Here is a 16,231-nt window from a genome sequence, read left to right as displayed (position 1 = left end):
GTACTTTGTCTGTCACTTTCCACGTGGAATACTAGAGCTTAATTTCCCTGTTTACATTGTTAACTCCTTATGGAATCACTGATCCTGTTCTGATGCCAGCACAATCTCAAAACAATATGTACAGAATGGCTGATGTAAGAAGCAATTGTAAATGCAATGTCTGACACAGAACTGCAGTCAGAGGGCTAAGTACAGAGACAAACAAAACAACAGAAATGAGCAATAAATGTCAGCCAGAGGACAGCCCACACCACTGAATGCAGACTCAGGTATTATGTCTCAGGTGTCAACAATTATTTGCTTCCAAACATATGTTTATTGGGCTTTTTTTCTACTTCTGATCTGTACTGTTTTTTGTAAGAATACAAGACATTTTGCTTATTAAACATACTGTACACTGAGGCGCAAAAAGTCATTGAATAGCGATATACACATGTAGATGGCAGTAGTATTGTGTCACAAGGTAAAAAAGGACAGTGTATTGGCAAAGCTGTCATTTGTGCACAGGTGATTCATGTAAAAGGTTTCTGACATGATTATGACTGCACAACAGGAATTAACAGACTTTGAACATGGAATAATAGTTGGAGATAGATGCATGGGACATTCCACTTCAGAAATTCTTTGGGAATTGAATATCCAGAGCCGGCTGCTTTGGCTGAACAGTTTTAGGCGCTTCAGTCCGGAACTGCACTGCTGCTACAGTCACAGGTTCAAATCCTGCCTCGGGCATGGATGTGTGTGATGTCCTTAAGTTAGTTAGATTTAAGTAGTTCTAAGTCTAGGGGACTGATGACCTCAGATGTTAAGTCCCATAGTGCTTAGAGTCATTTGAACCATTTTTGAACCATTTCAATACGTGGAGATAAAGAGTGTCAAAAGTGTGCCCAGAAAACTAAGTTTCAGGTATTACCACTCGCCATGGAGAATGCAATTTTCGTCCTGTTTGCCCTATGTAACCTGCATTACATGTGGCACACATAAGTTTGTAAAGATAGATCAAGATAGACATGTGTTGTACGTACATTTTAAATTTGAATTACTACACCATTCACAAAAGTACAAGAGTTATTTAGTGTTAATAATTTGCAAAACCAATAATACTATGTCTTCACGTGACACATGTCACATAGAGGGCATGTCAAGCCCTGTCACACCGAGGTCTGCTGAACAAGTGCAGGTAAACAGCGACCTTAGTCTACGTGATTGCCATAAGCTTAGTGACAACAGTGCATCCCAATTTAAGTTATACAATATAGGTTTGTTTCTAACAAGTGTTATGTTCATATGCAGATGTAATTGTGATTTTCTATGTTGTACTCTCTGATCGTAATGTGAAAAAAATTTTAACTTCTAGCACTGAAGATGGTCACTCAGTGACAGAAAATCGATTTTGCAGTAGTAAAAAATATACGACCAATGCTGTCTCTTTTTTCAAGTATACCTGTTATCTGGTCGTAGTGCACAAGACAACATGGAGTCGCCAATCAATAACTTAAAGGTACATCACACAAATGTGCCAGTAAAAATTTTAATAATGACATAAATGTCTGATTTTCTGGGCTTGAAATTCTTCTACATGGGCATCCTCAAAGAGTTGATTTTTAGATAAGAGTCAAACACTCTGTGATTTAAGAAATGCATCATACATTCTCAAACACAGTTCATCATGAGTAAAAGGAACTTTATTTTGAAAGTAACGCTTTTCAAACCACCATTCGCAATGTTTTTCCACAACCTGTTAGAAACAGGTTTGTTTCAGCAGTTGCCAGAGAGCGCCAGATAACAGGCATCACCGTGCTTGTGCAGCTACGATGACACAGAAAGCCTGTGTGTACATTCATGTAAAACATTAAAAGCTTTTACATTACGTCATAAAAGAAACAAGTCATTAGAGAATACTCCAAGAGCATCATAATTTTGTGAACCACATTAAAATACATAATTTGGCTCAAAGTGCATGTTCATGTGTCCAAATGCAGATGTAAATTGTCTTGGAGTACGGTACCAGTAGAGGAAGTGGTGGTAATATGGCCCCTGCAACAAATATGGCCCCCCTTAATATCTTAATAAAATTTAGCTGAACTCTAGTGGTCATAGCTGGAACTAGTCTGCTAGTATCCGCACTGGCCTGTAGAAGTACTGGAAGCAGGTCAATACAGTGATTGAGTGACAGTGAGGTTATATTTTTCAAGCCCCTGTTCAAAACTTTGAGAGGTATGTGAATTTCACTTTATTAATGTACCATTATTGGTCAATGCTTAGATGTAAGCACCATGCATACAACCTAGAAAGTATTGGCAACAGTTTCAAATAGATTAAAAGGTGTGGTATTATTTTGTTTTTAAGTTGTTTACAGGAGTTTACAAGGTGTAGGTGACTGTAATATGGCCCCCATTGGTGTTTGTAATGTGGACCCTGGGGTCCACATTATAAGCAGTCCGTAAAATGTTTTATTTTTGTTTTCAGATACCTAGGACTAATCTGGCACCTAAACCAACCCCCAAAAGGCAGCTGTGGGATAAAAATAAAATGTGAGAGACAGTGTCTGCTGTCATACGCAAAACGATGGGAGTTAAAAAAGCACGGAAACATTTTACTGTCCCAAAAACAACTATGTGCTGGTATGTGTGTGAGACTAATACCTCACAGATGGCAGATGTTGAAACTAAAAAGCTTAGAAGAAAACCAGCTCTACCAGTAGCCCTAGAAAGTGAACTAGTGGGTTGCTTACAGCATATGGAGGCCAAATTCTATGGTTTTACTCATATGGATGTTCGAAAAATGGCCTGCCAACTTGCAGTTATGAATGGAATTGCAACAAACTTCAAAAATGAAATTGCTGGAAGGGCTTGGCTTGATCATTTTCTTCGATATCATCAAGATGAGCTTTCAACTAGAAAGCTAACCAGAATTAAGTATGTTCAAGCTTTACCCGTGAGAGAGTTAACTCATTCTACAACTTACTTCAAGCTGAATACCAGAAATATAAATATCCAGAAGATCGTGTATGGAACACTGACGAAACAGACCTTAGTGTAGTTCAGACTAAGATACTGCAAGTAATTGCAAGAAAAGGTAAACGCCAAATTTGTTCTCTGATTGCTACAGAGCGTGGGTCTCTAGCAACCTTCATCTTGTTCGATGAGTGCAGGAGGTTCTTATGTTTCTCCGATGCTCATATTCCTGAGAACGAATATGGCAGACATTTTTATGAAAGGTGCTCCTCTTGGGTCAATTGGGAGAGCCCACCCATCTGGTTTGGCTCAAGCAAACCTATTCATGGGCTGGTTGAAACATTTTGCTGAAAAAAACAAAGCCAACAGAGACTTTGCTTATTCTACTCATCCTTGATGGTCACTTCTCCCATGTAAGAAATATTGATGTAATTGATGTGGCAAGAAAAAACTTCATCATCATTTTGTCACTGCCTTCACACACAACACACAAACTGCAACCCCTGGATTGTACTTTTATGGGTGCACTTAAGACTCACTAAAGCGCGAATATTCGTCAGTGGATGCTCCATGAAAGCAAACCTATTGGACCCTATGATATAGCATCTCTCTTTGGCAAGGCCTACCTCTGCTGTACAACCAGCATTAATGCAGTAAATGGGTTTAGAGTAACAGGAATTTATCCCTTAGAAAGAAATATATTTCAAGATGATGAATTCACGCTGGGGAAGAAGACCCGATTCCTGCGCCTGCCGACCAACCGAAACAACAGGAACCCAAAAAAAGAGTTCAGACTGAAGAGGACCTTGATGCTATTAAAATTGATGCCGATGAGCCTATTAAAATTGCATTTAGTGTGTCTCCAAGGGATATCGATCCCATACCTGAGAAGATGAAAACATCGTCTCGTGGGCGAAAACCGGGTGTTGCTAGTCTTGTGATAGGATCTCCATATAAAAATGAATTAGAAGCTTACGTAGAAGAGAAAAAAGCTGCAGCTAATCTTTGCGGCCATGGACACAGATGAGGGAAATTAACAGTTATCAAAAGGAACTTGACTTATGATATATCACAGCCACCTTGTTCTGGAACCCAAACCCAAACTCGTAGTAGAGGGTGTGGTGCATCTGGTAGTGGAAGAGGCGTTAGTAAGAATAGTCAACAGTTAAAGAAAACTTTGATTAAGCAAGAAGAAATGGACAGTGATGACTCAGATTCTGTTGATGATGATGTCATGGGATTCTCAACTGGTTCTGGTGATTCCTCATGTGACCTTCCGGTTGGTGAACTACAGCCAGATAAAGACGGTGCTCTTTGCCTATTCTGTGACGGGAAGTTTCCGAATGATGTTTGTGGTGAATTATGGGTGCAATGCCTAATGTGCTCTTTATTCGCAACGAATGTGCGTGGTAGAGAAAGAGGACTATGTTTGTGACTTCTGTCACTAGTACTGTGCTACTTTGTACTTTTATGGTTTTGTATTTCATAATAAACATGTATTTTAATTAAAAAGCAATTCCTCGTTTTTCTTGGAGCAAAAAATCATTAAAATATACTGAAGGTCCGTATTACAAATACCATGGGGCCATATTAACTGCACATCTTGTTTGCAGTCGAATTTATCATCTCTGGGAAACAAAATAATAATAAACCAAATGAAAGCGCTGGCAAGTTGATAGACACACAAACAAACACAAACACACACACAAAATTCAAGCTTTCACAACCAATGGTTGCTTCATCAGGAAAGAGGGAAGGAGAGGGAAAGACAAAAGGATGTGGGTTTTAAGGGAGAGGGTAAGGAGTCATTCCAATCCCGGGAGCGGAAAGACTTACCTTAGGGGGAAAAAAGGACAGGTATACACTCGCGCACACACACACACACACACACACACACACACACACACACACACACACACACACACACACATATCCATCCGCACATATACAGACACAAGCAGACATTTGTAAAGGCATATGTGAGTACTGTGTTTTGTTGTTGTATATTTCACATTTCCTTTGCAACTTAAGTCTTATTTTCGTTTTTTTCTCTCATTCATGTTTTATTGCTGCAGTATTATTCTGCAGTAGAGGGCATACAGTAATATCCCTTGTTAGAGTATTGGTTCTTACTAGTCAAAATTACAAAAATTTAACTGAAAACTGAAACAATGAAAAATTCCTGGAATTCTAAAAAATTCCTAGGTTTTTCCCAGTTTTCTCCCAGATGAAAAAATTCGTGGGTTTTTCCCAGATCTCCCAGTTGTCCCAGGTCATATATACCCTGTTCTTTGTATTTTGGATAGCAGGAGGGAGATAATGGTGTGGTCTGCAAGTCCTGGTCCAGCACACAGTTCTGACTGGAAGTTTCAGGTCATTGTCCCTTCTGCTGGAAAGTGAAAATTTGTTCGAAAAAATCTCCTAAGTTGTGGCTAAGCCACTTCCCTGCAGTCTCTTTTCTTCCTGGAATTCAAGTCTCACAAGGCATGTATGTGGACTTCTGTGAAGTTTGGAATGCAGGAGAAAGGTACTGGCTGAAGTAAAGCTGTAAGGAGAGATAGTGAGCAATGCTTGGATGGGACAGTTGGTAGAGCACTTGCCTGCGAAAGGGAAGGTCCCAGGTTTGAGGCCTAGTCTGGCACAAAGTTTTAATCTGCCAGTAAGTTTCAAATCAGCATTCACTCCACTGTGGACTGAAAATTCATTCTTAGTTGGTAACAGCCGTTTCTCTTTGTTAATATAAAACATTACTTTTTCAGCATCATGTAAGTTTCTCATTCAAGATAGTATCAACAGAATACAATTAGTAAATTAATGACTGAATGAAAGAATGTGTCACTCAGTTAAAGAGGAAATTATGCTACAGTACTGAAACTTCCCACAGTCTGTGTGAAAATGTGACTAACTGCAATGAATGAGAGAAAAGTGATTTCAGGTAAGAGTCTTCAAAGGTGTTGTAATGAGATGATTGTTCTACCTCTTGTCCATACAGATTATGTTACTGATAGTGTCACATAAAAGCGGTAGGAAATAATTTGCACTGCCAAATTTTCATAATTGACTTTTTTATAAGCTGTGACTCACAGGCCAGTCTGTGATAACTTTTTATGTGTAATGGATGCAGACAATGCAGAGCATTTGTTTATTTAATGTTTTCTGGGAGATAAACTGTTCCAAAATTTTTAATTAAACAGTTAGTATCTGTCCACTTTCAGATAAATCAATTACTAATGACAAAGAGTAAATATTTTACAAGTATAAAATTTCTCTGAAAAGTATGTGAGTCGATATTTGTACATAACGGGTGTACAGGTCAATTGTTTTTGTACTTTTGTATATGGCTTGGGGCTTTTACGTAACACTGATGTGAAATGATTATAATCCAAATTTTAAGTTTGGATGTTTAAAAAATACAACATGAAGACAATTGTGAGGCACAAAATGATGTAACTAAAATAAAAGTGTCTTATACTATGGACAAAGATAAATTAAGGAGGAAAAGATGCAGGGGTTCACCACCAGTGATTATTATCAGCTGAAAATTTTATCAGGAAAATTATTAATAAAATTGCAGTCAAACATTTTACATTTACATTTTTGCATATTCATTTATCGATTTCACTCTTTTACTGCGCAGTTCTATGTGATATCGTTCACAGGCTTCATTACACAGTTCACATACACATGTTGTTTTTGCAGATTAGATGATGAAAGCCGTGAATAGAAAGTCTAGTTACGACATGTCGCTGTTCGAAGTTTGGTGCTGTCCATGAGCGGTTCGTCATTGCTTCGGTGCCATAGAACTCCGACCATATTTTTTCTCATTTGTCCTCCATGATCTTCAGTTGCTTTCTGGAAGCTCTGGTGTGTGGCATCACATATCGAAGTCAGATGACTTCAATTAGGACTGTCTCTCTCACTAGCAGGTACACTAGTCTAGATCTTGTTGTCTTTGAGAGACCTAGTGCTCTTTTTAGATAGGTCGATTTTACCTTTTCTAGTTTTTTCTGTCAGGTGGTCCCATATAACCTCCATCCCATAGGCCAGGATTGGCAAGATTTTTGTGTTGAATAATTTCATGGCTGTTTCTAGACTAAGTAGGCGGATGTTTTTGATGTCCTGTATTGCTATTATGTTCTGTTGTATGTTTTGTGAAGCATTTGGCTGTTGGTTGCAATGTCACTCCTAGGTATTTAAAGTCTGATGAAATTTTTATTTTTTGTCCTTTGATGTTGATTTCCACATTCTTGGGTGTATTGCCTCCTTTTCTGAAAATTACCATTTCTGTCTTTGTTATGTTTATGTGTAATTTGTGTTCATTGCACCATCTGTCTATTTTCTCAATGATTCTCTGCAGCTTCTGTATATCTGTTGAACCTACGGCTATGTTGTCAGCGTATGCATATACATACACATCTTCTTCATTTTCTCCAATTCGGAGTACTTCTTCAGTGGCAAGAATGTACAGCAAAGGGCTCATTGGGTCACCCTGTAAGACTCCGTTCGATTGCAGAACGGGGTTTGAAAAAGAGAGGTTGTCTGATATTGTAATTAAGTTGTATTTGAGGATTGACTTGACTATTCTTGCCCATATGCTATCTTCTCCCATTGTGTTTTCCAGTTTTCGGATTATGAGCTCTCTTTCCAATAGGTCAAAGGCTTTGGTAAAGTCTATGAACACTGTGTAGAACATTTCTTTCTTTTGTAGCATTTCGTCGATGTTGTTCAGAAGAAGCCTGACTGCCATAAGTGTTGATCTTCCAGATCTGAAACCCATTTGTCGTTCTGGGAGATGACTGTCCACAGAGGCTTGGATGTTTTGTGTTATTATCTTTGAAAACATCTTGAATTGAGTATTTTCCATGGCTATGCCTCTGTACTTATTTGGGTCCATTGGGTCTCCTCTACCTTTGTAGAGAACTTTTATTGTCGAGTGTCTCCATTGTGTCGGAATTCTTCCAAGTTCCAGGCATTTGTTAAACAGTTTGGTCCATATGTGTTGGAGGGCCCCTTTTGCATCTTTTATATGTTCATTATATATTTTATCAGGTCCTGCTGCTTTTTTTGTTCTTCAGTGCTTTTATTACTTCTTTCACGTCTTCTTCATTTAGGGGCTCCCAGGCGGCCGTTGGTGGCCGAGCGGTTCTGGCGCTACAGTCTGGAACCGCGCGACCGCTACAGTCGCAGGTTTGAATCCTGCCTCGGGCATGGATGTGTGTGTTGTCCTTAGGTTAGTCAGGTTTAAGTAGTTCTAAGTTCTAGGGGACTTATGACCTCAGCAGTTGAGTCCCATAGTGCTCAGAGCCATTTGAACCATTAGGGGCTCCCATGTATTGTCTTTTTCCTTAGTTTGTTGTTTCTCTTTCTTTGGGGGTGTTCTGAGTCCTCGTTTGTTCAGTATCTTACTGAAGTAGTCTTCCCATTCCTTCAGGTCTATATTTGGTGTATGAACCATTTTTCTTGGTCTTGCTGCTATGTATGGGTCTTTCTCTGCTTCATGTGCTTCTTTTTTTTGCCTCTCTTTCTATGTATTCTTTTTTCTTCTCATCTATTAGTTTTTTGTAGATTCTCCTCTCTTCTGCGTATAGTTTGTATGTTTCCTCATCACGCTGGTTTCTTAGTCTGTGGAGGGTTCTTAGAACAGTGTTCCTTTTGCTGTAGCATTCAGCATCGAACCATCTTTTGGCCGTCCTTGTTTTGGGGATTGTTTGTATCACTGAATTTTTTAGGAGTTCTTCTATTTGGTCTGTTGCTTTGTCAACGTCTCCTTCCTCTATGAAAGTTTCTATTTGTGTTAATTGTTCTTGCTGGTTTGTTAATTTTTCTATATCAATTTTTCTTTGTGTGATTTGGTGGGCCTTTCTTGCTGGCGGTGACATGACGATATTTATTTTTATCTTCATTGGAATGTGCTTTCGTATAGGAGTAATGGAGTCATGCCATATTGGTTGAACACTTCCTTCTATGTCTCCTCTTGTTAATGCGATATCAATGGTGCTTTTCCCATTGTGGCATATGTATGTAGGTATCTGTCTATCATTAAGTAGGGTGAAACCATCTTCTTCTAGGGTTTCAACGACTAGTTTTGTTTTATAGTTTTCTGTGTCTATTCTGCATTTGAGATCGTCTGCAATAATGGTGGGTTTGCTGTCACATTGTTTGATGAGTGTGACTATTTCGTCAATTATTTCTACAGCATTTGTGTGCGGTTTTAAATAGGCTGCAACTATATTTATGTTTGCCGCTTCTACTAGCATACTATTTTCTTGTTTTATGATTTTTTTGGTGGGCTTCATCCATGGTTTCAGTAGAATAGATATTCCTCCCATGGGTCGTCCTTTTTCTCCCTTCTTTGTCATTAGGTGATAATTATTGAAATCTTTATGTTGCCAGCTGTCTATCAGGAAGGTTTCTGTTAGAATTGCAAGATCCGAGTTTTGCAGAATGTCTGTTGGTGTTAGGTTAAGAGCACTTTTTACTCCTTCTGTATTCCACAAGACTGCTTTTATTTCTTGCTCTTCTGGTTTTCTTCTTAGTTTAGTTGAGCTCTGCTCCCTCTTCCATTGGTCATCTTGGGAAACGAAATCGACATACTTTTACGTTTTCTGGCCAATGAAACTTTCTTATTCCAGGGTATTAATCTTTGATCTTTAGTTAAATAACAGCAATAAAATATGAAGAATTGCTCAAAATGTGTCAATATATGTTGACGTATAATGAAGTTCAAGATTTTAAGGATGGCAAATAAATAAATAAAAAATATGTAAGTACACCAAACTAATACAGATATATAAACATTGGAAACAGTGCATTTTAGGTTGGAAGTCTGGCTTAAAGATGTTAATGCATTTTACACAAGAGGATGTGAAGCACACTGCAGTGAAGATGGAAAACTGTAATCTGTGAAAATAAGGAAAATTTTGTAGAAGAAATGAGGGAGAATGAGATAAATGGGAGGCAGAAAATCAGATTATGGTGACACAGAATAGAAAGTAAATTAACTTGGTGAAGCTGTTGGAAAGTAGAAAATATTTTAATCAAACAATACAATAGAATGTACATACTTTCTTCAGGATCCAACTCTGGTCTGTTGATTCAAAATGTGCTTTCATATAAATCTAGATTTACAATTTATCTCTCCTTTCTTTTTGTATGTGTTTATTTCTATTCATAAAATTAAAAGTTCTCAAAAGGCAAGCATAAATTATTGGTAAAACACTGAATCCACAACACACATTATGAATATATTTCACAAAATGAATACCCAATAAAACAGGTACAAGAAGGATGGCACGAGGTACATCAGAGATGATTTCCAGTGTAAGGTACGTATAACAAACTTTCGTACTTCAAATGCAACTAAAAATTATAATCTTGATTCACACTATTCAAATGTCAATTATGACTGCCCATTTGTAGATGCATGCACAGTTTGAATACAGTACTTAATGTCAGCACATCTAAGGGACATGTACACCAATAGCTAGACAATGCCGTACATGCATGTAAAGTATACAAAAATGAATGCACTGTAATCAATCATTTCACTCTTCCAGGTTATGTGAGGAATCCAAAATTCATACATTTTAGTTTCACAAGTCATTTGCACACTCTAGCAGCCCACTTATGCTATGGACAGTTCAATACTTTTGAAAAAATGGTTAAAAAAAGTTTGATGACAAAAACATATTCTCGTAATGAAAATTTGCTATCAATCAGTGTCATAGTGGCTCAAGGATTTTCTTATTACTGTTTCTATATTCTGACAAATAAATGAACTCTAATAGAAAAATAGATGTAATCACAGACCTGTCATGGAACTTAATTTAACAACATTGGGAAACATGTTACACATGTAAATACTGTTCGCTGTTTAATAGTTGAATAAAATTATTACAACAGACCATTTGTAAAACCATGCCTGTTGAAGAGAAGTCATCAAGCATTAACAGTTATTTATGGCTGCATCATTTAATTTGTACCAACAATAAAATGTGAAGCCAATTCAGTATTATGTACGAAAGTAGACAGTAACCTAGGACATTGAGATATGCACATGATAGTCTTGATACAGACTGCATACACTCATAAAAATGCCAGTTATGAATTTTAATACTGAGACTGTGGTAGAAAAACTTTAGTGGAAAAAACAGTGTCTCTTAATACAAGTTTTGCTATAACATTATGTATCTAAAAACCCTTCATTTTCATAAAAAATTTTAATAGTAGGGCACTAATTTCTGTAGTAAGACACAGGGAAGTAGTCAGGAAATGCTGCATTCCAGATAATAGCACCAATCATCAGAATAAAATAAAGGACAAAACATGTCCACCGAAGAACTTTCTCCCAAGGCTTCACCTGAAGATTGCGCAAAACGTTGACACCAACAAGTAATCCAGCAAGAGCACCAGCAATATGGGCTGCATATCCAATCTGAAGAAAGATATAAAAGATTTTTTCATATGTTCAAACAGCAATAAGGAACTACAAATAAAAAATGACAATCAATAAATATACCAACATCAAAAGGAATACCCACAGGCAAAACACTACCAACTTGCGCACCAACCTAATAAAATCTTAGACCATATTCTGAATACAAACATAGTGAGTAACCTCAAAGTTAATGACCTCCTCCAAGTCAACCAGAATGGATTCCAAAAACATATCATGTGAAATCTAATGTGCCCTTTTCTGAAATGAGTCCTGAATGCTATGGATCATTATTTCCTGAGTTCTGAACAGTAGTTGACTTGTTATGACACCAATGATTATTAATTAAAGTACAGTTTTATGGCAAATCAAACAAAATTTGTGACTGGACTGAGGATTTCTTGATAGCGATGATGCAGCATGTTATCTTGGATGGGAACGGTAAAGTACCCCGAGTTTAGGTCAGTTCCCCAAAATGAAAAATCGATGCCACTTTTGGTTTTGTAGTGTAGTTTTATAATACATGATACATGTTGTCTGTTGATGCATATAATAGATTTGAGCTTATACAAGAACAATAATTTTATTTACCTTTTATAATTAATATGAACATTCCTGTCGGTAACAATAAGTAGATATAATATGTCTCACAGCTAGTGATCCTAGTAATTTCAGTTGAAAATAGAGGAAAATTAATGTGGACATAATTTCAAAGATAAATATATGTCAAAAACACTATAGCTTTCCATTATTTAATTTGCTGAAGCCATAGCAAATATCACGTAAACTTGTGAAACCATGAAATTTTAAGTTGTTCATGGCCACAATTTATTATTCATTACTTAAATATTTACCTTTTGATTATGGAAATGAAATTGACTTAACAAAAAAATATTTTTACTTAATGAAAAACTCCATAACATTATTGTGAAACAAAGTGTATTACGAACATTTGGTTGAAAGCTAAAAATTATAAAAATAGTTTGTCACATATCAGTTTAAAAGATCCTCATCATCCTCCTGTCAGTAAAAATTTTATTTTGTTAAAAAATCAATTTGTACAGAAATAATCAACTTTTAAAATTTAAATAGTCTGATCATTCCAACATACAATTGCAATACCGGTAATTAAAAATAACTATGGTCACTGTTTCAGTTCTTTGATTTTTCTGCACAAGAAAACATATCATTTTATTTAAATTTATAGTTTTATTAAAAAAGAGATGCAATTAAAATAATTTAAATAACATTAGGGGTTACTCAGATGTTCTAGCGTGTAATTGTAAATAATATAGAGTTGTTAAAATCACACCAGAACACAATTCCTTAGCTCTCTGTCTGCAGTTCAGTTATGACAGTGCAGTTCAGTTCCTTACTTATTTGTAGACAGATCTTGTGTCTGGCTAAATTGTTTCAAGTTGATTACAAAAATTTTTCATGCTATGAAATGATCCTTCACTAGTTATGAAGTTTCAAATAATGTGATCGCCAGTTATTTTGCAACATATGACTTTTTAACGGAAATCAGTTTTGTGTTGATTTAAGACGAAAGTGACCAAGGAATGAAGAAAAATAAATCTGAATTCTAGAACAACAAAAGTTTTCATTCGCTTTATTATAGAACCTGGTACTCATGAACAATAATGCCTTTTCTGCAGAGAACATCAAATAAAGATGGCCATGAAATTTATTTTCATGTTATTCTTTGAGCACTCATCTGCCCCATGGAAATAATTTGCATGATATTAGTATTGACCTTGTTAGAAGGGTGCCATGAACTATGGAAATTCATGTAACATTTAATTTCAGTGGTGAATTGCTTAGAATGTTTCTCTTTAAATGTAAAGAGGGTAATGCAACAGAAAAGGAAGTGTTTCACAAGTCATTGGCAGAAGTAAAAGTAACTTCAGGCTTGCCCTGATGAGATGTGTTGGGACCCTGACATGGGAAGGATAACAATGATCAAAATGATAGAAATGTTGTTTTCTAGGAGTGCATCTCTTGTCAGTTAGTATTATCCTGGTATTGAATATGTTAATCAGCTACTTTGATAAGGCTGTGACTTCCTAAAATCATGCTATGAAATGAGGTCCATTTTGTCTGACCTCTTACCTGCCACACTTAGAATTGCATTTTGTCACCCTCCCAATCTCCACAATATCCTTGTCAGACCCAATGCTCCTTCTTCACCCATTTCCCTACACTATGGCTCCAACTCTTGTAACCATCGCTGTTTTAAGATTTGTCCTATGCACCCTCCAACTATACTACAAAAGGGAGAGCCATCTGTGTATGACACAGGTCATACGCCAATTGTTATGCATACACTGTTCTGCCTTTTACATTTGCGTGAGTACCACCAAGTTATCAGTTAGGATGAATGCATATAGACAGAGGGTGTACACTGGTAACACACAATACCCTGCTGCAGAGCATGCTCTACAACATGACAGTTGTGACCCCAGTGCCCGTTTCACCACAGATGCCATCTGGAGTTTTCCCCCAGACATCAGTTTCTCAGAATTCCAGAGGCAGAAACTGGTGTTACAACAATTGATTCTTGCTATCCACCTAGCCTTAATTTTTTCGGTCTCAGCACTTATTTTTTCACTTCCTTTTAGTTTTCCATATCTTTCATTTTCCCCTCTACCTCCCAACTCTATCACGAACAATGTACTTAACTTTCTGCTGTCATTAACTCATGCATAATGTTTTGGCAGTAATCTTAGTCTTGCATATAACCCTATTTTCCACCTTTAAACTCTCAGATTTTCAACTCTTGTCCAGTGTGGACCCCAGTAATCAGTCTTTCCTTCTCATCCCATGTGGTTAGGCTTCTCTGGTCGATTTTCTTTTCCCCTCTTCCTTTTCCTTCACCCTTCTGCTACAAGAAAGAGCAACTAACTCAGAAAACTTGCAAATTTAAATACCTTTATATGTGTATTCTCCTTCCACTGCTTGATTAGTAGATTTTTTTATTTAACCATTTTCATCACAGTTTCAAAAATTGATTATTTTTATTTATTTATTTATTTAGTTCTTTGATCGCATGTAGCACAATGTACAAAATTATATTGGACTTAACTCTAGTCATTGCAGAGAACAGTTTCCAAGATTTATATAGTTCTACATGCTATATACAGATCTGTATATTTATTGTAGTTAAAGTATTTACTTACTGAATAGGAGCAGTGGTATTGCAGACATTTTCTAACACATCTTTCGAAAGCATTAGTATTTAGCATGCATTTTACATCATTTGTCAACTTACTGAATAGTTTTTGTCCCATATAGAATATACCTTTCTCATACAGACTTTTATTGGCTGGGAGTAAACGCAAGTTACCTTTTAATTAAGTGTTATGATTATGTAAGTCACATGTTTTTCTAATACTGTTACCATTCCAGTTACTTTTTTTTTTAAAATATACTTTAGTGTGTCAAGAATATACATGCTTGGTAGTGGTAGCACTTTCAGAGTTTTAAATGTTGGTTTAGATGATTGTCTAGCTCTGCTACCTGTAATAATCCTAATTTCTCTATTTTGGATTCTGGAAGTCCCTAGAGCTGCTGTGACTCTCTCCAGAAAATGAGTCCATATTTTAAACATGCATTAAAATATGCATAATAGGCAGACATTAGAGCCTGTTCATTTATACATCCCTTTAGAGGCCTTAAAAGATAGCAGCTTGTACTCTGCTTAGCATTAATGTATTCAATATGTTTTACTCATTTTAGATGACTTTGAATCCAAATGGCAAAATATTATGTTACTTCTTTATTCACAATGTGTTGTTGGTTGATGGTGATACCTGGATAATGCAAGGTGTTGGTTCGACAGTTATGAAAATTTCATGCTACTGTTTTTCTGTTGTTTATTACATGCTGATTCATAGCTAATCATTTATTTAGTTGATTTGTAATAGTGTTTACTTCACATTGCATATCATCATTTTTGCAGGTTTTATGAATATGGTTGTGTCATCAGCAAATAGAATTACTCTATGGCATTCAACATGCACATCCAGACCATTGACACATTACCCTTTCACCCATGTGTCTAATGCCACTTTCTGTTTGCGGCCACTGAGAAGTGAACAAATCCATTCATTTGTTAACCCCCTCCTGCCATAGTATTCAAGTAGTGCTGAGAACAGTTCAGTGGTTTACCATGTTGAAAGCTTTAAATGTACCTGCTGTTTACTAATTTTCATCAGTGGCTTTTAAACCTGTGGGCCATCTGTTATGACGTCAAGTCAAACACATATATTTCAAAACGACACAATACATGTACATCACTGAGCAAGTTGACAAAGCACGACATGTGAACACGGTGACATTCAAATGAGCACTGAGTCCAAGTCTAGCAGCCGCTGGCTGGCTGGCCGCTTAGGTGGCGCGGCTGCTGCATGGCTGGCAGACAGCGCCGCATGTAGACAACGCGCGTAGCTGCGGAGTGGCAATTTGAATGATCGGCGAGTCACACACCATCTACCCTGATTTCTGACTTTGGAAACCATGTCGAAAATTGCCTAATACTACGAAGGTTGACTGAAAAGTAATGCCTCCAACTTCATAACTCTTCAACAGTTGGTAGCATTGGTATGTGGCAGGTACTGGTATGTTTCATAGCCTCTTCTCTACAGCTCCAGTTGGTGGGAAGCCTTAGCATTCAACAATTGTGTTGTTACAGTGTAAAATATGGAAGCCTGCACAGATGGTTGGTCAATGCGATTTAAGCAACGTGCAGTCATTAAATTCTTGACAGCAGAAAGTGTCACCACAAAGGAGATTCATCAGAGAATGAAAGCAGTTTATGGTGATTGTGTAGATGTGAGTA

At 36.9% G+C, this 16,231-nt stretch overlaps 1 protein-coding gene across 1 annotated transcript in view; it reads right to left on the bottom strand.

The window, feature by feature from the left end:
* Positions 1-11,190: 11,190 nt before the first annotated feature.
* The window catches only part of LOC124712213 (rhomboid-related protein 2-like), a 94,956-nt gene continuing 89,915 nt past the window's right edge, over positions 11,191-16,231 (bottom strand). Inside the window, exon 7 of the mRNA XM_047242508.1 lies at positions 11,191-11,391. Coding sequence (XP_047098464.1) covers positions 11,191-11,391 — 201 coding nt within the window. The remainder of the gene's footprint in view (positions 11,392-16,231) is intronic.

This window comes from Schistocerca piceifrons, chromosome 8 (genome assembly GCF_021461385.2).
Source record: "Schistocerca piceifrons isolate TAMUIC-IGC-003096 chromosome 8, iqSchPice1.1, whole genome shotgun sequence".
NCBI lineage: Eukaryota > Metazoa > Arthropoda > Insecta > Orthoptera > Acrididae > Schistocerca > Schistocerca piceifrons.
This window is presented reverse-complemented; position numbering and strand designations above follow the sequence as displayed.